Consider the following 27,873-nt stretch of genomic DNA (forward strand, 5'->3'; position numbering starts at 1 on the left):
TTATTGCTTCCTGCCTGTTTATTACATCCAGTCAGCTCTTCACTTAACACACTACAATTTTCATTTTTAGGCTTTTTTTTATTGAGATGACAGTTTGCCTTAATTTACACAGTAATGGTCATTTACAGTGAAATCATTACAAAACAAAGCTGGGGAACAACAGAAAGAATCCAAACTATTAATACTTGTTTCAGAAAGCTTTTGTTTGGTGGTGCAGAGAAATCTGAGCTGGTCTTATCATGCCTCCTGCTTGCTTTGGTGTCTTATCATCCGTCTCATGCAAATCATGGCTGACAGGGTGTCTGAAAATGCACTTCTCCCTTTGAAGGTATTAAAATCTGCTTCTGGGAGCCAAATCATACCCATATTACAATTCCTCTACTTTAGAATACTTTAAATGTGTTTTTTTTTTATTGTTATTTAAAGTTTAACTCCAGGATACATTAAATAGTGCTCAGTTAGTTTCATATTTCCAGCATAAAGCAAACACCCTGTCAGTGCTGACATCGGCTGAATAGCTCCCTCTACTGACCATTTTACTGAAATCCTCCTGACATCATCTGTAGACCAAACCCTGCAATCCTGGAGTTGCTGTATTACATTTAGTGGATTGGATTGTTGGCATTTGTGCAGATTTACTCCGTCTTGGTGGCCAAACTGCAAATACACAAACATCAAAAGGTTGGGTCTCACACACATACACTCCAGGGACCACGTATGATTTTTATTATGAGGTGAAAATAATGTGACACTGCTAAGGTGGATGTCCATTTAACGATGGATTCAGTGAAGTGTTTACATTTAGGTAAAACTTTTTAAAAAAACTTATTTTTCATAATAAGCAGCAAAGCACATGTGATCTAAGTTTATCTCACATTTAAACTTTCAGTGGGGATTGTCCATGTAACAAAAACAGAAACCATTCTTTGCATCACCAACAAACCAACAGTTTCATTCCATTTGCTCAGCTTTTGCTTTCAGTCAACGCATTACAACACGTTTTCAAAAATATAGCTTTGCAAATGCAAGCTTTCAGATCTGTACAGCTTCATACATTATTGGCAAATCGTGTCTTTGCTGTACAGTATTTTTTATTTTTTTTTTACATCTACTGTACATTCTTTCCCTGTATAATTTTGCACAGCTCCGCTCTTCTGTAATGGAAGAAACCCATCGATGTTGTGTTCTGTACAGACAGCAGAGCACCGTGCATTCCTTTAACCTGAGCGATCTATGTGATACTTTCAGTACTAAGCAGTCAGTGCAGGTCTTCACTGTAGTGTCTGCTCATACATTGCAGAGTCAAAGGATTTACATTCAGAGCACTCCAAAGCTTAAAGTGTATAAACTCTAGAAATAAAAAAATTTATTTAGTACAGCATTAAAGGTTCACATATACACTTTTACATGACATCCTATCTGCTATTTAACATTTGTAAATCCAAAAAAACTGTTAGTGACTGGAAGAAGCTTATATTATTGCATTTTACTGCAAAGTGCGCTCATGCTCTACATATGCATAGCTACTATGTTTACTTCTTTGACTGCTTATTTCACATACACAATAGTGTTTTAGTGTTAAGGACAGCAGTAGTGATTGATGATAGCTCTAATTTTTGGTTGCACCACACATCAAATAAAATTATTCTTAACATCCATTTGAACTAAAGTTAGGATTTTCTTTTAGTTTAACAAAAGCAGCTAACCAAGCAGTAGCAGCAATGACAGTGTTTTTCTAGAATGTGAAGCAAACATTTCCTTGCAGTGTCAGATAAAATTATAGTTCTGTAATGTGCTGTTGTGGTCCTCTGTAAAAATATTTTTTTGTGTGTGTATGTGCTTCTTGTATGGGCATAGAGAGCAAAGTGTCCCTGAAATTAGTCTATTACTAAACATCAAAGGATTATGGAAGGACTGATTTTTAATATGTATAATTCTGTCAGTAGAGATAGCTGTCAAACACTGTAGCACCAAGCTGCTGACAGATTGACCATAAAAAGGGACCAGAAGACAGAAGGAATGGAAACTTCAGGGCACTTTGTACCCAGAAAGCTTATTTTACACTTTGACTCTGGCGTTATACCAACAATCCACAAGCTTCCACGGTCTGAGGTACTATTTCTTTAAATTCTCACTCCACATCACCATGTGTTGTGAATCTGAGCAGGCTACCCGACAGAACAGCAAACTACCAATGCTATGGCAAATCGGAACCACTTACAAGTGCTATTCTGTATAGGAAATGCACTATTACAGGCTGTAATACAACAAATATAAGCAAAGGTCTCTTTTAAAATCTTTGTATGGATCAAGTCCATAATCATCAGCTTTTTTACTTGGATTTGAATGCTTGCAGCTCACCAGCTCTTATATATGTGCATTGTCAAACTCTAGGAGTACTAGCTGTTGTTTCAGAATTGGCTCATCTGAGATTGTCCATGAAAGGTAGAATTAATATGGCAATCAGTCTATATAGAAAGCAATTGATGAAGTTCATCAGGCTCCAAAATGGCTCAGAAAGGAAATCAATCAATAAAAGTTGGAATATGTTCCTTGAAATTCCTTTTATTTTTTACCCACAGTGTCTTATCTGAACGCTCTCTGGTTTAACTAGTATGCGTTCAGATTAAGCTTGCTCAGATGAGGCACTTCAGTATTTCACCCTGCAATACAGTGTGAGACTTGTTGGCTACTCATGCAACATGGGGCTTGACTTCAGCTTTAAACTTACTAAAACAAGGATTGTGTAAAACAGAGCACCGGGCGTGTTTTATGACGCTCATTCGTCAAACAAAACACAAAACTAAGCACAAAAAATAAAACTAAACAATTAGAAAACTTACTACAGGTATCTGTGGTTTTTTTAAGTGCTAGTTCCCTCGATCCAAACTCATACCAACCCCCACCCATTGTCCAAAACATCCTATGATGCTAGCCACTTCTGAATTCCTCTTCAATTTCTGGTAGGTACTTCTTTTCCCTCCTCAGGGTCTCTGTCAGTGGCCTGGAGCTGCTTGGAGACTCCAGATTTTTGGGTTCATTGGTGTGATAACTGCCTTTTTGCTGGTAAGCATAGACGTAGATGGCATACAAACCTCCCAAGAGCAGCAGCAAAGCCAGAATGACAATAACTGAAGGACAAAAATAGCACAGTTAGGACAGGGGGACAAGGAGAAACCATCAGCTAAATTTTTGACATTATTGAAAATGGGGAGTGTAAATTTAACTCCCGTAATGAGTAAAATTTGCACATCAGCAGAGACCATTGGAATCTTGCTTAAGAATAGAATAGAATAGTAAATATCTATGGTGCTTTCTGAAAGGCTTTAGGCATATTTACAACAATAAGGTATTACTAAAAGCTTATCATTTGATATAAGATTTTACAGGTAACAGCAACAAACAGTCATAGGGTAAATTATATTTGAAACAAGTGTAATTTCCCATTCAGATGTTATCTTCAGCAGAATATAGGGCAAAGAGAGATGTCTGCTATTCTATTGTTTGGATGCCTGAATGGTGCGCCAATCCTTAATACCATGCTGATGTTCTGCATTTGCATAATATCCTAGAGGCTAAGTGATCTATTAAGCTGAAACATCCAATGATGAACAGCAAGCTGTGCCCTTGCTGGACTAAATATAGTCTGATCCGGTGAAGGTCTTAGATAGAGGTGGAGCAGAGGGGGTGTTTCTGCTGTACCGGTAGTTTAATCCAGATACTTCATCTTGGCCTGCTGAGCAGGGAGAGATTTTTGCCCTTTGTCTGTTATTCATTTAAGTCACACATTGTTTGTTTTTGATATTTAACTTGATGACTAGTAGATTATGAATCCCAAGTCAGGCACATGTGTAACAGTGATTCATTAGGAACATCAACATCAAATACATTCTTAGGTTGTCAAAGTATAGGTCTTAGACATATTCAGTGGCAAGAAAATATTTATATTTAAGACAATGTCTGATTAGAAATATGCCAAGATGTTTATAAGTACTTACAAGTTATCCAGAACAGGCCAAGATCATCATGGATATAAAAATATTCTGTAACAAAAAGAAACAGTAAGTTGTAAAAAACATATTCCTTCAATTTACAGAAATGTAAATTGAAAACTCACCTATGCCAGTGAACCAGGGGTCCACCTCCCAAGGCACATAACCCAGAACAGGAGGAAAGGCCCCACAATTGGACTCAGAGACAAAACCTTGCGTTGTTACAGGCGGATCTGTTTCATTTGGACGGAACAGTGCCTTCAGAGGGGCGTAGACGTTATACCTCACTCCAGAAATGCATCCAATAAAGCCTGGAGCATTGTGCCTTTGGATTTCATAGTCTATGTCACCGACCTCTGCAAAACAAGACACAAGCTAAGAAACACATTTATTTGATCAAATATGTTCTTTTTTTATAAGCAGCAAGCAAAATGTTTACCCATAACTCTGCCTAGGAACATGGACTTTGGAGAGTCAAACCTAGCATCTTCCACAAGGGTTATCTTCTCCACAATGGGTTCCATGTAATCCACCTATGGTTGTATAGAACTTTTATTAAAGTCTTCTTACTCATAAGAAGTAAACTCATCTAAGCACATATAATATTTCCTAATAAATCAATTTTCAAAACTGTTAAACAGCACCTAATGAAACCACAACTTGGAAATGCACCCTGGGACAAAGCCCTTAGAATCTGGAGTCATTACATGTGGTTTGATGGAACTAAAATTGAAGTGGTTGGCCATAATGCCTGTTGATATCAGAGTGGTTTTGATGCAGGACGAAATTATGCACATCATGAAATTAATGGCATAAGGAGGATAAATTATTTGGAAATTTTGATAGACCATCTTAAGACATCAGCAAGGAAGTGAAAATGTGAGCATGAATGATTCTTTGGACAATGACCCTCAGCATAATGCCAAATCAGTAATAGAGGAGACTAAGGAAAATAATGCTCTCTCTCTCTCTCTCTCTCTCTCTCTCTCTCTCTATATATATATATATATATATATATATATATATATATATATATATATATATATATATATATATGTATATGTATATTTCATGTCTTAAAGCATCTTTAGGAAATGAAAGTTGTGAACACTATGTCAAATTTTATACAGAGTAAACTGTACAGAGATTAAGAACCTGTGTTTTGACGGTTCTGTTGTGTCTGGTTATGTTCACATAGTGAGGGTATCCATCTGCCAGATTTCGATGAGTCAGCTGGTACGTGTGTGTTATGAGCCCGAGCTTATACCGCAGATCTACACTACCTGTAAGAAAAAACAGGGATAGCACAAAGGTTTTGTGGAATAACCATAGAGTTAAATGATAAAAGTACACTTTTATTTTGCTTTGGTTCACCTACCATCAACCTTGAGGATAACAGCAATGTAGTCTTGAACAAAGGAACTGATGTACAGCAATACAGCTGGCTTGTGAACAGTGCTGAAACTGAACTCTATGTCATCTGACGTGTCGTTGTACCCGAGACTGAAATTGTCGTAGTGTGGGTCGATCCAGTTTGCCCACACTGCCTCATCTGAAATGGGTTTCTTTCGTATGTTGTACCTTAGCCACGACCCAACCTCAAAGTGAGCTCCAATGTCTTAGGAAAAGACAAGCAAGGAGTTAAACACCTGCTATGTTCACAATATAAACAAACTAAACATGGAATTACCTTTGTGGCAGTAGAAACCATCAAAGGCTGTGTTATTACAATCACAAGTGTAGGCTGCATATCCCTCAATGCACTGCCCGCTGTTTCGACATGGTATGGTGGCATTAAGACACTGTCCAGTGCAGTTCCTCCTTATACCTTGCTCCTCGTTTACTTTTCCTTCCAAATCAAGAGGAACACCATTCATGCGTAATCCTCGAAGGCACCCCAAAAAAGGTCTGAGGGTGCGGTTGGCTGCACCTATAGTGGAAATAATGCACATGCCATTGTTTAGAGAACTAGCTTAGAAACGAAAACAGATGTTTTTAGTTTCAAATTAGAATTTTAATAAGTTCTATTTGAGGAACCTACCTACAAGGACGGGGTGTGTGAACTTCATGGTGACAAAGGTCTGACCTGGAAACCGTCTGACAGCCCAAGGTTGGTAATCAACTTTGATTCGTGCCAGTTTTGCATTAATCTCAGCCTGAACAAAATGCCACTCATTGTCATTGAGTGGCACAGGCGAGCGAAGAGTCACATTAAGGATGCCATCTCCCACCATAAACACAAACACAAGATTGTGGGTGGCTGCAAGTAAAAAAGAGAAAGATGAAAAACTTTAAATACGATTAGAAAAGGCAAAGACGGTAGGTGAAGTTAACTTACTGTTCAGTTCTATTCTTATAAAGTTTCTAAGCTGGTCATCAGAGTTCTCCAAGAAGACGCCAGGTGCACGGTAGGTTTTAAAGTGGAAGGAGATGTCAGCTGTTGACCCAGGCCTGAAAGTGGGGAAGGTGATGTAGGTGGGCTTGGTGAAGGCTATCGTGTTCCAAATATTTCCTGTGAAAATGACAAAAACTGTGTCATTGTTTTGCAAAAAATATGCAAAAGAGTGTGACCTGCCTACAGAGCACTGAAGACCAGATAGTTTTTTTGTTACTGTTATTTAACAATGTGATGGCATGTGATGTTTAGTGAGTTTACTGATTGGTGAATGTTTAGCGGATGTATTGATTAAATCTGAATTCTAAGATTTTGTTACAAGGGCTGAGGGTTATTTTATGGTCACTAGCTATTTTCTGACTAAAAATGTTTGTGGTTTTTTTACTGAAATTAAAAAAGATGTGTTTTTATCCCCCAAAATGAAAGAAGTAGAAATGAAAAGCCAGTAATCAAATTGTAGCTGAACTCACTGTCACCATGGCAACGGAGTGGACCAACTGTGAAATGAGCTTCTGAACCAGTTCTGTTTGTGTCCCCAATCACCAATCTCCTCACAGGCAGGTGGTCTCTGAAGTCCAAATAGCCTTTATCCGAGTACCTGGAAAGCCACAGAAAGGTTAAAATGAATGTCAATATAAAAAGCACAAGTCAAATAATTTGGTTTTTGGTGGTGTCTTTTACCATTGCCTGTAGTCAGCATCACAGTTGCACTGAAACTTGGGGTCAACACAGGTTTGGTTGATAGCACAGCCACATTTTTGGACTTCCCTGAACGTCCCGCCCCAGTAATAGTGACTCTCATTATTCCGACCGATCCAGTAGCTAAAAGGCCTTCCATCTAATTTCAAATAGATATGCATGTGAGTCACTAAAGTCTTTAATATTGACTTCAGGAATATAGATTGATCCCACTCACCAGGAGTGTTGAGGAGACGAGACTTATAGCATGAATAGTCAATCCACTGCTCACAGTACATGGAGGTGTTGGCAAGAGCACTGACTTCATCCCATGAAGCATTCCAGTAGTTCACATCTGCAATATATGGCTTATCTATCGAGCTTCCACTCACTCTGGTTCCTTCAACTCGGTCATGCATAATCACTGTCCAAGCTTTATATGCTGCAAAGATTTTTTTTAAGCAGAAAGATTAGAGTGGGAAAGTAAAGCAATTACTTTTCAGCACAGAGACATCGCAGCATCTATCTCCTCTTACTTTACTGTGAAATTTTCCACCCCCTTTCTCATAACAGATAGCATGCCCATCTGTTTTCATGAAGGCTGAACACAATGCTGATAAAGCTGCATTTTAGCAACAACAGTGATTACTCACACTTCATTTTGCAATACACCTCAAATGGTTTTAACGGCCCACTGAGATCAGGATCGATAGTGTAGTTTCCAGACCAGTACTTGCCGCTGAGTCTGTAGGCCTCACATGACTCTTTGTAAACCGCTGTTGTTGGAAATGTATAATCAATTTGTTAAAATAAACAAGAAATTGTGCCTACGTTAAGTGTAAATCAATAAAGAAGGTTACTAAACACTACTTACACATGTGACACACTTCTCCTTTGTAGCCTGTATTTTCACAAATGCAGATGAAGTCATCCCAAGACTGGATGCATCTGCCCTCATGTTCACATGGGTTTGGAGTACATCTGTAGATAAAAGACTTGTTTTTTTTTAATTAAAAAAAAAAGGTTTCCCACACTTCCAAAGAATATAGTACACAAAAACCATACCTTAACTACTTTTCTCTAGGTTGCTTTAATTAACTTCTAGCTAGCCAAAATAATTTCTTCCAAACAGATATTACTGAATTTCCATGTTTGAAAATATAGTTCAGTTCAAATGCCTGAAAATATATTTCTAAATTTTTCTTGTACATGTTATATTTTTTTCCAAGAATGTAATGTAAGTCCAGGATCAGTTGAAAATTAAAAAATTCTTACAATCTCCATAAACTGAGCTGGGAGATGCAACCGTGATCAGAAAACTGATTAATGATTTGCACATTTCCTTTTGCTGTGGCATTTCTGGTCCTGAAACTAAGGAGTCCAGGTCATTCCTCCTTTTTACCCCTCTCAGTTCAGATTCAAGCTTTGTGGCCTACTGAAAAATAGGGCAAAAAAACACTGACTTTATTGTTGGAGGGAGGTCAACAAACTGACAAAGACCAAACTTGATAAAGGTTCAAGTTTTTGTCACTTTCGAAAATATTTCAGATATTTGATTCCCTTGGTATCACTTTGTTGATAAGAATCAGGGTTAGGATCTTTGTTATGTTGTGCTTCATTGCATCATTAGTAAGTAGGTTTTGATGACAAATAATGAAATCAAAATCAGAATCATCAACTGAAATGTTGGTTTATGAGACTAAATATAGCTTAAGAAGTTTAATCATGCTCCAAGATGATCAGAGAAAATCAGAATTAAATGTCTCCAACACACTATTGAAGTTTGCTTTGAGTCATTTCATACCTGTCAGCAATCCCACATGTCCCTATCAACAGCTCCTCGTATCGAGCCCACTTTCGCTGCAGTGTAATGTCAATATCAAGCTGCTCGTTGTCTATAAATATGTGCTGCATGCAGCCGTGAAAGCGATTCAGTTTGGTCTCACACTTGAACAATGTGTTATTGGTTTTCGGACAACCTGAAAGCATGAAAAGAAATGTTGTGTGATTATAAAATCAAACAATCAGCATAACAGAGCTCTTCGCTGGAGTTAAAATTATCAGCTCACCTCCAAAAAAGTAGCGATCCCCTGTCCGTATGCTGAAGGGGTTGGTGATCTTTAGTGGTGAACCTTCTTCTTCATCAATGGTTAGAGTCAGTAGGTTGTCTCTGGCTGCCAAATCCACAGTATGCCAGTAACCGTCATTGAGCCGGTATCCTGAGGAACAAGAACAGGGATTTCAAGAACGGCAGTGCCTAAACAATAAGTTTAAATCTTGTAAGAAATGCCTAAGGCCCACCTGCACCAAACTGAATTTTCTTCTTTCCCGTCTGGAAAATGGTGACGTTGATCTGACCCTCACTGAGACCTAACTCAAGGGCACCCAAGTTATCAGCAAAGCGTGTGAACATCAGCAGCCCAGTGTAGTCCCAGGAGCGAAACTTAAACTTGACAAACATCTTTGGCTTACTGAAGAACCCCGGCACTTGCAAGAAGTTGTTGGGTCCGGCAAAGGTCATTGGTCTAAGCAGAATGTCTCGGCAGGCAAAATGCATCTTTTTCTGTTACAATGAAGAAATTAGATCGTTTAAGTTGGGATAAAACATTTTCAACAAATTCTTTACTATTAATACAAAGCTTTACCTTTCGAGGAATACGAACATCAGGGTCTTCTCTCTTGGCTTTGTCAATAACATTGATTCCATTAATAAAGACATTTTCCAGACACCCACGGAAATTCGGTATGGTAGGAAGGTGAGGCAAGTTTGGCTCTATTACTCCTCCAACGTACATCTAAATGACATTCAGTTCAAGTTTTAGCTTGAAACCTTATCAGACTTTCTGGACATCCATGTAACAATTTTATATTTTGCATTACCTGATTATCCAGATCCAGGTGAGTAAATTCTCCCTTACAAACAGCTGTCACTGTCTGACTGTCCACGGTAAAGTTCACCTGTCGACCATAGCGCTTGATAGTGACATAGTGCCAGTGCAGATTATCCAAAAGGCTACCTGCTGTCAGAGTGATTCGGCCATCGACTTTATGTATAACGCTGCTTCCTAAAGGAAAAATTTAAAACATAAGGAGATGCTTTTTACTGTCACTGAAAGAAGTAAATCCACTGATGCTTAAGCTCAGTGAGCCTGTTTTCTTTGTTCATTATGATAAAAAATTCATTCACAAAATCTTAAATTCCCTCTCATTCCTCACCGAGGCTGATGTGCAGATAAAGACGGCCTTTTTTTAGCTCCAGGGTCAATAGGTCTCCCTGAATCCCCTCACTATGTAACAGTAGACCATCCTGCTCCAGAGTCTTAAAGTTTATGGCAATGTGGTCATGCAAAGTACGCAACCGTTTTCCTGGATAGGTGTAGACCACTGCATCATCTCCGTTGTATTGCAGCACATAGGAATCTGGAAGCAAGGCAATTTTAAGAACTAGATCATAAGAATTTCAAACAGTAACATCTTGTTTCTTATCTCTGTTTTAACATACTAATTGAATGATAGAAATTATTAATATTTTTTTTGTAAATCCTTTCCACTCATCACTGATTTTTACCATAAGAGCAGCCATAGAGCTCCAGTCTGACGCCAATCTTTCCTCCATTCTCTGTGTTCCACTCCAGAGGCAACAGACGAATGTGTTTAGCAGTGAAGGCATAATGGAAGACATTCCTCCTCACCTGATAGTAATTCCAGTTAGCAGGCAGGGTCTGCGCACAGATGAGATAGGGAGAGTTATTGTGTTAATGTCGTTGGTGTTAATGCCTTATTTGGAGACTGGAGATGAACTGATGATGAGATTAGATTTGGCACTATTAAGATAGATATTATACAGTGCTGACTTTGTTTCAGCCCCACTGGCAATAAATATAACAAAGCCACCACAAAATATCCTAAATCGGCTATAAAGATTACATTTATGTTATTATGACATTTTAATCCTCGGCTCAGCTGTTTTTTGTCCCTCATTCTACCCCTCCCGCTTTAGCTCATGACAGCTACCGAATTTCCTCCTTTCATGATGTACGGTGTCCAGGAGTCTGGTCTGTCTCCATAGAGAAGTGTGTACTTGGAGACCCAGTCATAAGAATTAAAAGTCCCCTGGGTTGCGATTGCCACCAATCTGTACTTTCTGCCCAGATCAACCTGCAGCCACGGCTGTTTGTCTCTGGGGGATGGGGACCAGCCGCTGCTGCCTGTAGGGCAGAGAAGAAAGTGACAGCTTAAGATCTCATGAAATAGTGGCTGGAATGTTAAACAGTTGACATTTAAGCCACATTATAACCCTATTTAAAAAAGAGAGGTGAGTAAAAACCTTTTGTTGCAGTGTCTGGGTTTGGATGAAGTTGATTTGATTGCATCAATTCCTTTTTTGCTAATCACATTAAGTTTATCATAAATTATTAGATTTCTAGTAATTGTTAGATCTCAGTATAAAAGCACCAATAAGCATGTCCATGCAGGTATGTAACCCTGTAACGAAGATATTTTATATGTAATGTATGTGCAGAACCGCTTTGGCTGAAATTTAGTGAAGATATTTTAAATTAAATTAAATTAAATTAAATTAAATTAAATTAAATTAAATTAAATTAAATTAAATTAAATTAAATTAAATTAAATTAAATTAAATTAGCCTATCGTTCTCAATACAGTTATCAAATTCTAAGGTTTCATCCCTTTAAGGATTATCCCTTCCTTTAGGTGAATTTAGTAACATGTTAAAAATAGGAAACCACAACATGGTGGGTAAATCCTGTTTCGATGTAATAATTCCAGAGCAGTGCTGCTTTACATCCATACACACTAGCATAAAATCAGTTACAAATAAGTAGAACGAAGCCCTCCTTGATGTTATGAGTCACACTTTAGCTTTCATGCTTGTAAGACGTTAAATGCTACCAAGGATTGAGCTGAATAGCAAGTGTATGTAGAAAATTGAGATAATGAATGGGAACTTACCATAAAGTTTTGCAAAGTTGGCAGAATACAGAAAATTATATCTTGAAGAAGCCAGGAATGAGGAGGCATAGAGCCCAGAGGTGAGTGGATCAACACATTCTCCTGCAGAAACCAAATGAATGACATCAAAGTCAGGAAGTACCAAAATTACTTCTCATTATGCTGCAATGAAAGTCTGCTGCTGTACAAAGCCCCAGTCTGGCTTTAATAAGTGGTCAATTCAGGCTGTGTGAAACATTAATTCATATTTCACAATAAGCACAGACCCATAAGCAGGTGGAGCAGAGCTCATAAATCTAACAGACTGCCCATAGATCTCCTAAGAGAGCATGTCTGGCTCACATCTTTGTTCCTTCTCTATTTTGGGACAAACTATAAACAACTAAAGGCTAAATTTAACTCTGAAATACATCTTCAGACAAGTCACACAGTTCCAGACCTTTTTTTCAAAAAAGAGAAACGTGTATCTAGTTTAATTTTGGTAAATGGTAAAAACATTGGAGTGTCACATAAAGCTCTTTGTGTTTACTCCACTTTACGATAAGAACAGACGCTTTTTCTGAGTCAGAAAGTCACAGTAAAACTGAGAGCACATCGCTAACATGTTGGGTTGCTCTGCAAGTCATTGTGAGGCTGACAGTAACATCCCCAATCTGCTCTCTAGCCCAGGTCTAAAAAAGGTGACCGTAATTCTGTCACAAACAACAATAAATGTCTGATGCCCTCAACTTCAGCTGCAGAAGAAAAACTGCCCCTTTTTAAGTGCCAGAATATTTCTTTTTATACTCTCAAAAGATTTAATATAGGTAGACTTTATATCTAAAAGAAGAGGATTGTACTTAGTAGAAAAATTCACTTTTTTATTAAGAATTTCTTTGTCCTTAGACGGTGCATTTACTGGAAAAGAAGGAAGTTTCATTTTGTATGTGTGTTCTTATGCTAGCAGAGGTCATAAAGAAAGGTTAGAGACTAAGGATAACAGCAGAACTGTGGAGTCTGCAAATAGGCAAGTATAAAGTAGAATGTGGTGTCAAATCACAAAATGACATTGCACTGAAGTGGAGGACTTTAATGAGAGCAGATCCTATGTCGAAGGGACATGAGAAAGCAAAATGTTTTCATTGGGAACTAGAGCAGCCATGAAGCTAATAAACTATGCCTCGAACACACCCTTCTGCATGCTGCACTGAGATATACTAGGACTTTAATATGTTATTCACACAAGCTGAACTTCTGTTCCCTTCTATGACCAAACATGCTGCACATTCAGGTGAAAGAAACGTGCTGAGCGAGTGAAAAGTGACCTCTGTCTCAAATGACCTTCACTTATTTTAGCACACAGAGATCCCTTCTAGGCTGCAAGTTATCAATAAGAGATTCATTTTCCATCACAGCATCATCACTTTTCTGCAACTTGGTCTTTTCCACAGAAATATTAAGAAGCCCTGTGGACTCCCACTTTCACAATTGTTTTTTCTTTTCTTTTTTTTATATTGCAAATGGTTTTGATTTAATTCTTTGTGATGCTGTGAAGGGGGAATAAATTTCACTTTAAAAGAGAAAATTAGCTCTATTTTGGACTGCAGTAGGTTAACTCAGATTATTTAGCTCCTCCTTACTGCAAGCTTGACACATACTCTGCACCTCCACCCAGTTGGTGTGTCATTTCCTTTTTCCTTGCTCTCACTCCTCTGTCTTTATCTTCATCCAAACTCTAAAAATAACCTTGCATCCCAATCATTTTCTTGTGTTGCATCTGAATCCTCTGCTTTGCTGCCTCTTTCATCCCAAGTGGATGTTGCTATGACGCAGCAATTAAAATGGATCATACCTGATGCCTGGGTGGAGAGCCCAGTCTACAAATTTCCCTCTATTTCTAATATATTTACATATTAGAAATTTATACATTCTGCATGTATTACAGTTCTGTGATGATCAGTGCAACTCCTAGAGACCACAGCACCATTACTGCTGAATCATCAGTCTGCTTTTAAGACATTGGCTGCTCCGTCTGGGCTGAGGCATAATTTCTGAGTGTTGCATCCATTATGTACTGAGGCAAATCTTAAAGTTGGCACTATGCGGGAGGCAACTGAGGAGCAACACTAACTACAACACATTGCTGCAATGCCAATGATATACCAGAAACAAGAAGAGGAAATAGAAAAGGCTAATCGAAACCTTTCTTTTAAAGCAGGTTGACTAAATAATTTATGCTGAATCAGGCTTCACAGCAGGGTGTGCCAGAATACGACCTGCGACACAAAACTGCAACACATGGATACATATTCAGAATTTGACTCTGATAAAATATAGAATAAAATAGCTTATTTGTTTATCATTCTTTTGTGTTTTCTTTTCACCATCAATATTAACAGTATATAAAAACACTTCAGTTTTTTGGCAAAACATCTGATAGGAACCTCGCAGCCCCACCCTAAAAGTAGATCATGAGCTTTAGGATCTGATGATCCATTTGAATCTGACACACCTACACCATGCATATACAACCCATATACAATAATATCCAGCATTATTTCCATAAACCTTTGTCAGGCAGATAAAGAGGCCTGCAGTGATTAATCTCTCTAACCAAACATCTTCAGCTAGCTCAATGCAGCAAGACTCTTGTAATCAGCAGCTTGCCATAGATTGCATGTTAACCTTTTTCTTAATTCCAAAAATTTGTTTGAAATATGTTTAGCAGTTATGTCACAAAAATATTGTGTTATAAGTCATTCTAAAACTAAAGTGCAAGAAAACTATGTAAAGTTTATCCATGTTACTATAATAAACTTGTTAAATCACGTTTCCATACTCAATATTTCATATTTTGTAGCCCTTGGTTGACACCCCGACAGGGTTTCCTAAACTGATGAGTCAGTAAAAACCCTATGAGGTCATAGCCGGTAATCAAAAAGGCAGCTTGTCAGTAAGGACTGAACCTCTGATGGATCGCAACCCCTGTCTCTGTCGCCAAATCCACCCTATGAATGTAATGATTCCCCATGCAGGTCCACGCAGGCTACCCCCCAAAAAAACGTACTGCAGTGGGCTGGTCCTGGTGAGGACAGAGCCCTGCTGTCTCTCAACCACCCTCATTCAAATGCGCTTAAGAGATTTTCATCAGCAAGGTTCTAAAACATATCTGAATAAATATAGATATTATCTTGTTTTAAGAGCACAAGTGACGCGGCGCCTTACGAAAGTAAAGATGTGCAGCACGCTGGGAAAAAAACTTGCGTACTGCCTGAGAGAAAGCACTGCAATGCAGACAGTCCTGTGCTGGAGAGGGACCACCATGCGCACCCTCTGCAGGACAGACGCGGTCTGCCAGCGCACTTTTTTATGTGTTATTCCGCAAACCGACGCCTTTAAAACTGCAGCAGCCAAAAGAAGCGGTAAAATAAAATTAAAAATAAAAAATAAAAAAAACCCGCAATCATCCGGCTTTTATCACAATGTCTGATTTGACTGCAATGTGTGTTGCCCTTCAAACATCCCAGCATTTCTGGCTTTGCCCTCCATTAGTAGACTATTTGATAACTGCTGTGCCTCTGGATGCAATCCTTAACTTTTCCAGCTACATCAGCCCAACATAAAGCAGATTCTAGGTAAGACATCGTTATGCACTCTGAAATACGCATAATTCACCTATGCACGAGCAAGCGGTTACACATGAATAATTTCTGTTTGACAAGACTTACGTGATGAGCAATGTTGAAAACCCAAAAACAAGAGGCATATGCTCAATATTTTGCAAGTCATTCTTCACTTAGAAAGACGTTTCTCCACATAGGCTATGTTAATTAGATCGAAGATTCCTCTGCAGCATCCTCTCACCCCCTTTTTAGCCCAACTTTAACTCGCACAGCTCCAACTCCTCTTCCCGGGATCTCGGGCAGCCTCTACCGGGGCGGGGACGCGCTTCGGATGTTGGTGCTGATGCTGAGCTTCACCGAGAGCGCGCCCTTTGGTTTTTCTATCTCTTTTATATTGCTCAGTTTATAGGAAAATCTCGTAAGGTCGGTGATCCGGCGTCTGACATTTCGGTAAAAGTGCTTAAAAGGCGCTGGGAATCTTGTTGACCAAGGTGGGAGTGGGGTTCCTTTACGTCTCTTCCAAGAGAGTCTGGGTTCTCAGATGCTGAGGGAGGCAGTGGGGGAGGAATGTCAAAACTTTTTAGGTCCACTGCAGTCTGGCAGCATTTTTCTAGATGACTTAGGTATTTTACTAGCTTTCTTAAATCTTAATAGTAGAGATGTAGACAGAAATAGTCATACAGAAAAATATATTTTTTCTGTCACTGCTCTTTTCTGTTCATTTCCTCCACTCAGTTTCATTTTAGTAGGCTGCACAAGCATGCACTGCTGATGTGAAGGATGATCAAGATGTCTTTCTTTCCAGAACTGCGGCTCAGATCATATCCCCAAAATAGAAAATTTCCATCCTCTGGGGTAGGGACAGCCAAAGACGAAGGCAGTCACATCCTTCAAGCAGTTTCCAAGGTCCTCCGGTCTGTCCGTCCAACCTCGTCCTGATGCCTTTTCAAACCATCACGTTTTGCCCACAGCAGTACAAAGTTGCAGGATGATGATGCCAGCTGTGCCTGACCTCAGACTCATCCTTTCAGACGCACACATAGGTGGGGGCAGGGTGTGTGGGGGAGAGGGATTTGTGCAAACGGGTGGCACACTGACCATAAAATAAAAAAAAGGCTTTGGGATTAAGGAGGGGGTTTATGTAGCGTCTGTGTGCCACTGATGATGTGAGATTGAATGCTTGGGCCAGGGACGGATTTGCAGAGGTTTTCAATCAAATCAGATTGTCAGCTTGTAAGCTCCCTGCCTCTGTTTTTTTCCATGAAATACCATAAGAGTATAGAAATATTGTTAATGCAAGAAGAGAACACAATTGAATACAGAAGAAAGCATAAAGTAGGCCAACAAATCTGCAGGGAATAATGGCACCGCATCGGACTGGCTAGGCAGTACATTAGGATTTATTTAACTGATAAGGTTCACAAACTATTAAGTGAACAAAGACCTCTCAGTCAGGGAAGAAATAATTATTCTCTAATGTCCTGCTCTTAAGCTATGTCACAGGCCTTTTCCGCGTGATTTCTACAGTGAAAGCTCAGTGTGTTTAGAAAAGATTACAAACTTATAAGACACCAACACACACAATAATTTATGTAAAGATGCACATATCATTGTTTTAAACCAGAATGGAAAGCATGATGACATCAATTGGCAAACCGGTGCGACATTCAGTAGTGCCATTTTAGCCAAGGTCACCCTACCTCCTGACTAATGGAAAATCTCTAAATGTCTCTGGTTGTAAATGGCCCTTTGGAAGTGCCTGGTCCCTTCTTCATCATTCTTGATAAATCCTATCACATTTTTCTCACAGAGTTTCATTCACCTTTTTTGTGGGAAAACATAATTCTTCTTCCGACTCAATTTTTCAGAATTGGAACCTGGAATTTCCAACTTTACAACAGTGAAAGAACAAAATTTACTCCAGAGACCAGAGATCAGGTTCAAAAATGGATGGATGCATTAATAGCTCTTTGCATCTGTCCTTGTGGAAATCATATAGACCATTAGAAGAAACCTAATGCAGTTGCAACAACTCACTGTTTAATATAATAAGCTGATTAATAAAAGCTGTCAAAGGCAGATATTACTTTATTTACCTAAAAACCCTTTGGATGTATTATTGTGATCTATTAAATTTATTTGTGTGGTAAAAACTATGCATGTCTGCTAATGTTAAAAATAATAATAATGTTTTTATTAAATTTGTGACTTAATATGTCATTTTATGTCTTACACTATTTGGACACCTATTTAAATAATAATAATAATAATAATAATAATAATAATAATAATAATAATAATAATAATAATAATAATAATAATAATAATAATAATAATAATAATAATAATAATAATAATAATAATAATAATAATAATAATAATAATAATAATAATAATAATAATAAACTGTATCATGTTGTTTACACTTTATCATGTTTAAATTTTCTTTATAGCCCAGGAGAAAAGAAGAAAGATTCAATTCCACAAATAACCACTAGATGGCAGCTAAAGCTCACATTTAAGTTTCTGCGTCTTACGTTTGAGTGAAACCCCTCCCAGGCTTGCCTTGAATTATCGGGGATTTACCTTTAAGACACAGAAGGTATTTGCAAATACACACAGGACTTCATTGTTCTCTTTTAACAATACAATACATTGGTGGGTTTTCTTTTATTGTAACAAAATGTGAAAAAGTATAAGGTGTAAGATCAATTTACCACAGCACTCTGACTCAAAGCTAAAAATATGCAATAAAAATCATTCTTTTAATTAAGCAGATTCAAACAAGGCATTCTGACACATATATTAGCATGTTTTTTCTCACAGGAAATGTTTTGTTTATTTGTCTTTTTTTTTTTTTTTCTGGGATCAGATCTAATTTTGGTTTGTTCCTAGTAAAATGTCAAGTTTTTTTCCATAGGGGTGCCATTGAGCTTTTACCACAAACATGGAAACACAGATATCATTCTACATGGTGCCTATATGCAAACAAAAACACAAGTGCAGAGGAATCATTATGCTGATCTGTCGTCATGGATGAGTTCTACTTGTCATGAAGATGGATGATGGATTGTGTGAAGGTTTGTATGATGAACGTGGGCTCTCTTCATGTTTCTAATGTGTCAAGCACAAAAAATAAGCATATAATGCTGACAGTGACAATCGGAACCGGAAACTGCCGAATTCAGCAAGATATTGTCCCTGCTGGCTTGCTGATGAGACAACTGTTTATTTTGGCCACCATCAATGGGAACCTAATGTTAAGTGTAGTTGTAGAGGAGCTGCAGTAAACAAAACCGGCTCCTGTCAGATGTCCATACACTATTATGATTCCCTGCAGCAGCTGAAAATAAGCCTTAGCAGGAGATGTGCAAATTAGCATCTCACCTCTCTACATTCACTCTCAGTGCGCAGGAAACATGGTTCTCAAACTGTGATGTGTGAGCTGCCTTTAGTGGGACTCAGAAGTAATTTTTGGTTTCCAGTATTTGTTAAATAAATATGGAACAAACTGTGAGTTAAGCATTTTGATCTGTGTTTCATCCGAAGTTTTCAAAAACAGAAGTGCAGAGGTCAACAGAGAACTGAAGCAGATAAAAGTGAGCCATTTGATGGGTTGTTTTCAATGTGGATTTTACAAGCACTTTGGTAATACTAATGATATATTTCAGGAGAGAGAAAAATATTGGTCAAATAATTTGTTTTGCAGTATAGCTCCTTGAGAAAATATCATTTTTGGTATACTCTTTGTTTGAAGAATTTCATTTAATTTAGCCTGATTTAATCCTCTCCCTCTATCAGTATTTATGAAACCTAATGGTTGATTCACTACACATACTTGCACTTCTAATACAAGGTTTACTACAAAGGTATTGTGCTTAGTCTCTGAGCACCTAAATGCTAATTACATTCAGCATTCTTCTTGAAAGAAGAGTTTTATTGTAAAACATCTTTCCACACACTCAGACAAGCTTTAATAAAGACACACTTATATTGCTTCTCAAACTTGATTTATGTGAAGCAGACACACAATGACAGCTCTACAAATACATTCGCTCACACACCTGCATGGAGTCTGAATACTGACAACAGCTGTGGTCTTCTAGACATGCATAGAACCAAGACACTTTTGTTTTCCAATGTTTGAGTACCTATACATGGATGTTCAGACCTATAGCCAGTGGCGCACACACACACATACACGTCACTAGATTGTGCTTTCCTCATCCAGCAAACAAGCCACAGTTTAGTCTGCTTCCTAGTTTGTTTGCCCACTGTTTTTTCTCTTTTGTTGCCCTGCCTTGAGCTTTGTTTGAAGTGAGCTGTTGAGTCCAACCAGCGACAGTTGCAGCTGGGAGGACGATGAGTGAGGATAAAAAGAGTTGTGCCAAGTCGCAAAGTATGACGGTTGGTTAGGTTGAATAAACAGGAGGGTGTTTGTACCAGTTTTCACATTGCAACAGCAAGATGGTTCCCTTGTATTTCAAAAATATTGCAGTATCACAGTGCATGCAAACAACACCATTTTGAAATATCTGACAGGACATGCAAGCTGTATCCCTTCTGGCTCATTAAGTTGAGCTCCAGTAAAGCAGCTTTTGGAAGTGAGGTTTGAGAACAGTGTGTCCCCACAAAGCTGTGCCCCCTCCACTTGCAGACTGCAGGTGGGGAGGGAGTTAGGCCATTTGATGGGCAGCTAAAGGAGTGGAGATCTTATTCTTCTGAGGTTGTTTTCTGTAGAAGGCGTTTAAATCTTAAACTTTTGAAATCGGAAAACAAGAATCACTTGACTCGAAGACCAATTTGATGTCCTCAGTTAAAAGAAGAGAATGGGAGCTCATTAGTTGTGACTAACATGGGTATTGTTCCTGATGATGAACCATTAGTGAGCAAGCCCAGCCACAGGCCAGGCCCAGTGGAAGTTTGTGGTGTACAGTTGGTGCTTGCAGAAAGGGGGAGGTGCGGAAATAAAATACAGCCCGACTCCTCCTCACACAGTTCACCCTCTCTTAATGTTGCTCTTGGAGGTCACAGCACCTAGCAACAGCCTGGATCAAGCCCTGAAGGAAACATGAGACAGCACAGCAGCATACACACACATACACACCCGTACGCACGCACACACAGTTTGCGCTGGCAAATGCATTTCTTAAATATGGAGATAATGAACTTACTCTGTTACTGCATTTATTTTTTTCCCCATTATGAAGCCTTCACAAGAACAAAACCGCAAAAAAAGAAACAGGCAGAGGAATTTTCAAACTATTAGAATGATAATCTTTAAAAACAATGATAAAGCTGTGCCTGCAATATGTTTATTTGAAAATCCAGTTACACCTTTTACTGTATGGGGGCCTTTGACCATTTCTTCTAGGTCTGTAGCTACTCTAAAGTTAGCTTATAGACATTGTCTTTCACACTTATTGGCACCACTGTTAAAATAAAATCATGTGTGCAATCATGTTTTGTTTTGCAGAATTTTACGTTGAAATAACAAACCCTTTAACTATACTACATTCATTTAGTGAGAGAAAAAATTAAAATTCTCAGAAATAATTGTTTTAAACAAAATCACTGGTACCATACTTACCATCTAAAAGTTGCTCCTGCTGTAGAACCTCATTTTCCCAGACAGCACTCAGTCTTCTCCGATTACATCTCACAAGTTTAGTGCAGTCAAAGAGGGGGATATTTGATCATTTGTCTTTTTGTAATCTCCTTAAATCATCCTGAGTCCTGGGTCCTCCTAAATCCATACTTCTTGTGTGGCTTGAGGTTTGGGGACTGAGACGCAGTGAAGAACTATAGTATATTTAAATTATAATATAATCCATTTTATAATTGAAATAATACCAAGTTTTCATGATGCCAACCTCAGCGCAAGGTTCACAAGGCCTTTGGAAGAGAAACATGCTCAGAGCATACCAAAACCTGTACCATACTTAGCAGAAAGTTTAAGGTGCTTTTTTATGTATTCATCCTTTGCTGCACATAAGACCCACTTGGACGGTTTATTGCTGAAAAGCTCATTTTAAACTTAAAAATACAAAGCTCCAGTTAAAGCATGAGTTTAATTTAGTGAACTCTGGACAAAAAAGGCTTTTTCCTGGCATGCCTCCCAGAAAACTAGAACTAGTCAGGATGTAAATGGTTTAATGGGTGTTGAAAAGGCTTGGTGATCCCACAATGCCACTCTTTGCAGTAGTTCTGTAACAGCGATATAGATTTTGTGACACTCCCTGTGAGTGGTGGCATTATAAGCTAAAAGAAAATAAGCTAAAAATAAGCTTAAAGAAAAAGCCCTCTGTGTCATTTCATGTTTGTATTCCATGAAAACAGGAAGTGACAGCCTATTAGTTAAAGATTTCCATATATTTTAAAAAACAAAAAACCAATAAAGTAAAACAAACAACATGTCACATTTATAGTATTTATTAGAATCTATTTTTTTTTTACTTGGATTTTTGTGAAATCCACGTAAATGGGTGAAGTTTTGATGCTGTAATAAAAAAAACATATTGTAAAACCAATAAAATAGTGTGGCAATACATGTGGAGCCTTATTAATTTTGAAGTTTGGAGAAATATATAAAATTTTCACTTCAAGTCACATCGAGATTAACAGGACATACAAATCGAATCACAGATTTTAGGTATTAATTTGACTTGAATCAGTCTATAAACATTTATGTACAAAATAGATGCTTTGTGTTTTTTTCTAGTGTTCAAATCAACTAGTTACACACAGGAATTTATGTACTCAAGTTTGCTAAGATGCTGCCTGCCCAGATTGAGTTCAAGCAGCAGGTACCTTTTTATTCAGTAACAATACTGTTTGTATTGGTTAGAGCTGCCCTCAAGGCTGATAGCTTAACATAGGAAAAAAGAGCAAGCACACATTTCTAGGTAGGACTTTTCCCAAATGTTCAACATATTATAGCAAATCAGTCCAACATTGCTGCCTCTCTGGAGATCTACTTTTTGACCACCAGTCACTTTCATTGCACTCAGTTTTGCGTTCTCAGCACTTGATGCATATGTATACTTATATGTCTCTGCCAAAGCACACTTTTGCTCATGCATGCATATGTATAAAGAAGTGAAAGCAAACACAGGCACGGCTAATCCACCACAAGTTCAGATTTTGGCAAAATGTCATCAATTTTGCATTCAGTGTACTTTCACACAGTCAGCAGGCTAAAAATAGCTGAAGGACTCTGGCTCGCTGCCTGGCCTCTAACTGTCAATACACTATCTTCCTCCTCGCTCTGACATTCGCTATTTAACCTACAATATCAAAGCCAGAAGCCGCACTGACCTGCAAGTTAATTATTTGGAAAGCCCAGAAGGTGTAAGCTTGTGTAATATCTAAGTAGATTTTTTTTTGGTGCAAAGCAGAAGTAACACAGAAACATCACTTGTTCTTTGAAAGAAAGTCTTATCTGCTTCTTGGCTTTGATGTGACAATAAAAGGGCATATTTCAACTGTTTACTTGAACAGTTGATTGTTGTGTCTATTCCAAGAGCTGTAGTTTGAGCTCCGCTGCCTGTTTATCAGCTCTCACTGACTCTGCCGCTTTATCAGTCTCTATCGAGCTCTTTATCTTTCTGTCTGCCTGATTCTGGTTTGAGAACTCCTCCTCCCTTTGCTTTTGATGACGGTTAGAGATATCAAGTGTTCTGGCAAAGTATTTTCATTTTGTGTAGAAGAATGCTTGTTTCCCTAATTCCTAGAGAGGGCAGACTGAGGTTAAAAGCTTTTAACGAGTTTTCAAATACACCTATTACATTACTGTGCAACTTCAAGATGTCAGACGATGTTTTAAATACTTGTGTTAAGCCGTCCACTTAGAAAAATAACAGTACAGGTGGAGAACATTCATTGAGCATTTACTAGACTCAGCAAAAACTCTGGTCGCTATGCTGTCAATTATGGCTCTCGTGGTGTTACAGTGCTCACAACAGATCCCTCTGGAGTGGAATATCACTCATTTTCTTGAAAATCTGAGAGGCCAGGTTGCAACACATTATTCACTCATTGCACAAGCTCTGCAGGCAGTTTATGTATTGACAGGTTGAGATAGTGCGCTATAGTCTGAAGGGTGAAGGGTCACCCCTAATATAGCTAACCCAGCAGGAGAAACAGGGAATGAAACATGGACAGTAGGGTCACCACTGAAGCTGAAACTGTTCTCCATCACTCTGCCTGTTACTTCTTTTATATTCTGATGATCCCCATGCATAAATGTACCCAAAGGCCAAGACAACCAACACCAACTCATTCCTGGGCTTTAGCTATAATATATTACAATATGAAGAAATGAGATAAAGTTCACATGTCATCATTCTAGAACCACAAACGATAGATAAATAATCTTTTGGATGTGATGTGTGTTTGTATTTGCCCCCCTTTACTCAGTCAACCAACTGCCTTCAGAGAGTCCCCTAGTTGTTAAATAGAGTCCACTTGTTTGCATTGCAGTTCAGCTGTTCTACTGCTCCCAGTCTTTGGACATCTCAACTCATCTTCCGAAAATTACAACATCATAGCAAGGAGAGGATCAGTTGAAAAGCCCATACTAACTGGGAGAGCTGCAAATGTTCACAGGTCAGATGGAAGAAGAAACTGTGGCCTAGTGAGAAAAGTATTAAATGACTGGCCTACATACAAAGCAGAAAATTAACTGGGAACATCATTCTGAATACAACATCCCCATAGTGAAACATGATAATGGCTGCGAAATTCTAACTACAGAGCAATCTGGAAAATATTTCAGAGGCTGGAAGAGCCATTAGATTGGACTGGAGGTTCACCTACAGCAGGACAATGATCCTAAAATGGCAGAGGTACAGTGGAACAGTTGTGATCAAACATATCTGAGTTAAAATGGTCTAGTCAAACCCCAAAGTTAAATCCATTAGAGAAGTCATGCCAAGACAAAAAATGCTGTTTCTAAGACTCTTCTACTCTGTCTGAATTTAAATTATGTTTAAAGAAGACTGAAAAAAGATAGTAGTAACAAATCAATAAATGGTGTACATCTCTAACTGCAGAAAAATGGGATTATTCAAAGTGTTGAGTTGAGGAGTCTGAATTCTAATGCATGCCAAAGTTTTGAAAAACAAATTGGGAAAACCATGTCTTTTTTTTCTTTCTAATTCACAATAACGTACTATGTTATGACTGCAAAACAATCAAAATGTATGAATGGTTTGTGGTTGTAACCTGACAAAATGTAAGGGATTCAGATGAATACCAACATCTTTGCAGTGCACTGAAATTGTAAGAACTTTTTGATAATTTGAATATCTTAGGAAACTGTTATTTTGTTCCAATTTATCCATAAAATCCTCCCTGCCCCACACAGCTGGACAATTTACTATGAAACACTCAAGTAAAGTTGTGTTGTAGTTAAAGAGCTTTACAGCAACCTTATCCCATTACAGGGGCCAATAACGCTCCTCTGTTTCCAGTCTTATAGGCTAAAGTTTGGTTAAACCAAAGCACACTGGACTGGTGGTAGAAGGGATGCAACCACAGCAGGATGAGGTTTAGGTTCAATGCTGAACACAGTGGGGAGGAAATGCTCTTTGAGGCTTGGTTATTCTCCTAAATCCCGAATTTGGGACTGTCAGACAAATTTTCCAGCTTCTACAGGGAAGACAGATTGTCAAAATAGAGGAGCTTTCTATACCTTCTCATTGAATACAATTCATCTGTATTCCTAAGATCTGTCATCACCAAGAGAACTTGCAAGAGCTTAAAAAAGTATGGCAACCACCACAGTAATTCAGTAATCTTCCCTTTTTTTGCTTGCAGTCCAGACTTCACATCCCTTTCTGTTGACAGCAATTTTGACCAACATGGGAGTATGCAACTGGGATGTGGGCTGCAGTGAAACACAATCCTGCAGACAGAAGCACAAACAGGACTCTGTTCTGTCTCTGATCAAAGTGACATGCACCATTTGGTTTTACTATTCATGTCTTCTGAAAACCCCATAAGCCAATGTCAAGACACTTCAGAGGTGGGCACAATGTTAAAGAAATGAAGAGAGGCTTAGGTCAAATAATCACAACACACGCCTCCTTTGGTTTCTAAAACAAACCCCAAACACATTTCCATGTTCTGTTGAATCAATTATTTTTTCTATATTCAAGCACCTTTGTTCACAGCTCACAGACAACCTGTGCTTTGGAGTCCCAATGAGGCTCTACCCTACTCTGGAGCGTCTCACACAGACCAGTAGTGTATCAGGTTGTCTTAAGTGCACGAATGTGAGTGTATACGTCTGTGTCTTAATCAGGAATTACGTGTCACCTCTTGGAAAGAGAAGATGAATGGGAAATTTGAAGATGTGAATGAAGACAATAAAAGAGAGTTCTAGAAAGAAAACTAAACCCAGATGTTTCTCCATTCAGGTTCTTTATTTTTGCCAGAAATAATTTCAAAAAGAAATAAATCCTGTGAAATAAGCTTACTGATATTTGAGGATTATGCTGATGTACTTTTTGCTGTTTGCACTGCCTCCAGTTATTTTAGAGACTATAAATAAAAAAGAAAGGGTTTTTCTTTTTCTTTCTTTTTTACTTTACAAGTGTACACTGAGGGAAAGAGCTCTAAAAATAAAACATATGTTCCTCCAGGTCTGCGGGAACAGGGGCCCCATGCGTATTGTTTTGGGATATGGTGGGAGGACAGGGAGGATCTGGCCTGGAGAGAGATTTTGCAGAGACAGAAAGCATCTGGTGTACTCTTAACACGAGGGCATTGAAAAATATCTCCTGTAAACTGTTCTGTGCAAAACTATTTCCAATATACTATAAACAAATGCAGGCCAGACCATTTTCTATCATTAAATCAATGAAAGAACACATTTGTGTGACTTGTGCCTGGATGAGATGGGGAGTTGGTCTACAAACGTCTTTATCATCTAAACACAAAGTAAATCTAAGAGTAATCATTTAATTGTGGAGCACTTGCCAGCAGCTGAGAAAAACTTCCTGTTGAGGAATATGTAAAAGACAGCTGACTGAGAGGTCTGAAGCTCTCTGCATAAAACCGGGAGGAGAAAGGAATGGATATTGTTGCTGCTGGGTTAAAGAAGCCATGTGTCTGGAGTTTAGGCTAACACACTTTCCTCCTACAGCTGTATCAACTTTAACCATTTAGTTAGCACAATAATGAAACTTGATCTAGATTTCACAAGTAGAATGTAAAATCAAATAGACATTTTTTTTTTTGTGGAGCACTTAATACTTTCTTTCAGACTCCTACTAGTTTTACTGAGAACCATCACAGTGGTGTGGTATCCATTTGTAAGTTGCTTTGGATAAAAGTTATGGCAATACAGTAAACACAGCAAATACTTGCAATACAGTTTCGCAAACTCATGTTTTACTTGAAATATTCTTCAGATCATAAAGTCAGTAAATTTCTTCAGTAAAGAAGACATTATTTTTTTTATGTTATTGTTTTAAGTGCTGACTAGTTTTAGTCATAAATCTGCACTAATCGCTTAAACAAAACTTCAAACAGAAGGTAACAGAAATTAGAAAAAAACCCTTTATAGGCTAATTCTGAAGCAATGTTCCTAAATTCTTACATGATTCTGAATCACTGCTACTATCATACTCTTCCTTGCTGTCTTTATTATCCAAGCCATTTGCCAGTTTTGTTTGGCTCTAAACCTGCAGTGCAATCTTCAGTTCATATTATATCTCTTGGTTTGGTTCATTTACTATAAAAGAAGGAGTGTGGTATTTTCTTTTTTTTTATAGAAGTGTCAAAATCATTTTCTAAATTTTTTAAAATTATATGTTGTAAAAGAGTCTATAGGTGTATTTTTGTTTGTTTGTTTTGGGGAGGTATGGGAGTGGTTGGCCTATCACTCTTTTTCCTGTCTACCTTTGAATAAGGAAACTGGGAAGCTGAAAGGTTCTGAGTTGTTTTGACAAGGGCAGAATCATCCCTTTATCGTCTACAATCATGGATGCACACATTCACACCTAAGGCTAAATAAGAGATCAATTAGGTCTGTGGAGTACCCAGAGAGAATCCATGCATGTACGGAGAGTACACTAAATAATAAGAGAAACAAAAATCTTGTGTTAGCACTGTGTTAACACTGTAGTGATAACGAGGGATTCTTGCTCATTTTTTCCCGGAAACGAAAAGAAAAAAAAATGTTTCTGACGCTGTCATGACTCGTGGAGGTGTGGCTTTGCGGGGA

The 27,873-nt window shown here is 38.2% G+C and overlaps 1 protein-coding gene across 1 annotated transcript; it reads right to left on the bottom strand.

The window, feature by feature from the left end:
* Positions 1–57: 57 nt before the first annotated feature.
* On the bottom strand, positions 58–16,573 carry cntnap1 (contactin associated protein 1). Its single transcript, XM_044098978.1, has 24 exons — positions 15,747–16,573; positions 12,040–12,141; positions 11,080–11,273; positions 10,634–10,787; positions 10,282–10,485; positions 9,946–10,130; positions 9,711–9,860; positions 9,367–9,628; positions 9,135–9,284; positions 8,870–9,044; positions 7,940–8,046; positions 7,719–7,841; positions 7,304–7,507; positions 7,069–7,225; positions 6,858–6,985; positions 6,331–6,504; positions 6,034–6,252; positions 5,683–5,922; positions 5,371–5,610; positions 5,148–5,275; positions 4,432–4,525; positions 4,118–4,348; positions 3,999–4,043; positions 58–3,131 (listed from the first exon to the last, which is right to left on the bottom strand). Exons 1-24 carry the CDS (start codon positions 15,805–15,807, stop codon positions 2,932–2,934), a joined length of 3,927 nt encoding a protein of 1,308 aa, XP_043954913.1. The 5' UTR covers positions 15,808–16,573; the 3' UTR covers positions 58–2,931.
* Positions 16,574–27,873: the final 11,300 nt, after the last annotated feature.

The sequence above is a fragment of the Gambusia affinis genome, linkage group LG19 (genome assembly GCF_019740435.1).
Source record: "Gambusia affinis linkage group LG19, SWU_Gaff_1.0, whole genome shotgun sequence".
Taxonomy (NCBI): Eukaryota; Metazoa; Chordata; class Actinopteri; order Cyprinodontiformes; family Poeciliidae; genus Gambusia; species Gambusia affinis.

Bases quoted from the DNA above. Each gene is read 5' to 3' on its own strand.
- cntnap1 (XM_044098978.1), bottom strand. From the start codon at position 15,807: ATGACTTGCAAAATATTGAGCATATGCCTCTTGTTTTTGGGTTTTCAA. The intron at 8,047-8,869 runs GTATGAAATGAC...TTTTATCTACAG, and splicing joins ACATGTGGGATTGCTGACAG to ATGTACTCCAAACCCATGTG. The intron at 4,526-5,147 runs GTTCTTAATCTC...ATACAACCATAG, and splicing joins ACAGAACCGTCAAAACACAG to GTGGATTACATGGAACCCAT.